The sequence below is a fragment of the Aplysia californica genome, unplaced genomic scaffold, assembly GCF_000002075.1.
Source record: "Aplysia californica isolate F4 #8 unplaced genomic scaffold, AplCal3.0 scaffold01533, whole genome shotgun sequence".
Lineage (NCBI taxonomy): Eukaryota > Metazoa > Mollusca > Gastropoda > Aplysiida > Aplysiidae > Aplysia > Aplysia californica.
Window position 1 is genome coordinate 38,874 of NW_004798803.1, and position 1,108 is coordinate 39,981.

Sequence of the window (1,108 nt, forward strand, 5' to 3'; positions counted from 1 at the left end):
CTTGTTGATAGGGGCGTTAAACCCATACCATTTCACCAACAACCCTTGTTGATAGGGGCGTTAAACCCATACCATTTCACCAACAACCCTTGTTGATAGGGGCGTTAAACCCATACCATTTCACCAACAACCCTTCTTCTAGTTGTAGTTTTAGTAAGAGTTTTACGGCACTTGGAACACATTTCTCCACCCTCTGGCCCTCACACATCCCCCCTCCCCCTCCACACACACAACCCCCCCACACACACAATCCCAGACAGACCTCCTGTGCCAGAAGATAGTCTCTCTCTGCCCTCTGGCCCTCATGTACACACACATACATACACACACACACACACACATACAGATACACACACATACCTTGGGTTTAGCAGCCAGGGTCATCAAGGCCTGACACACCCCCTGAGCCAGGAGATAGTCCCTCTCCGCCCTCTCCCCCAGCCCCTCCTGTACCAGGACGTCGATGTTACTCTTCACAATCTCTGGCTCCGCCCTGAGGATCGGGTTGTACGCTTAGTGGTTTCTTTTTTTGAGAGTTTTACAGCACTTGCAAAACAATAAGGACATATAAGTGCCGAAGATTAGAGGTGCTACAAGAGAGTAACAAACACAAAAACATGGAGAGATCAGGATGATAGATGTTTGATAGGAAAGAAGGAGCAAACCACACCAGAGCACCCACCAACCACCAACGTTTTAGGTTTAGCTAAGGCAAGACCAGCACAAGTTTCCATCACTCACAACTTAAGGCAAGACTGAGCAGACCAACAGAACAATCAGGTCCAATAGAAGGTTGATGATGTAATTGTAGTAAGAGTTTTAAGGCACTTGCAACACAAATAGTCATGTAAGTGTAGAAGATGAGGAGTGTGACTTAGATAGCAAAGTCATATAAGTGTTGAAGATGAGGAGTGTGACTTAGATAGCAAAGTCATATAAGTGTAGAAGATGAGGAGTGTGACTTAGATAGCAAAGTCATATAAGTGTTGAAGATGAGGAGTGTGACTTAGATAGCAAAGTCAGGTAAGTGTAGAAGATGAGGAGTGTTACTTAGATAGCAAAGTCAGGTAAGTGTAGAAGATGAGAAATGTTACTCAGATGCTTGCTA

The 1,108-nt window shown here is 45.0% G+C and overlaps 1 protein-coding gene across 1 annotated transcript in view; it reads right to left on the reverse strand.

Moving 5' to 3' along the window:
- LOC101860550 (condensin complex subunit 1) overlaps positions 1 to 1,108 on the reverse strand; it is a gene marked incomplete at both ends in the record, with an annotated part of 38,508 nt that overhangs the window by 18,124 nt on the left and 19,276 nt on the right. The window contains 1 exon segment of the mRNA XM_035973616.1: positions 361 to 493. Within this exon segment, the coding sequence (XP_035829509.1) occupies positions 361 to 493 (133 nt within the window).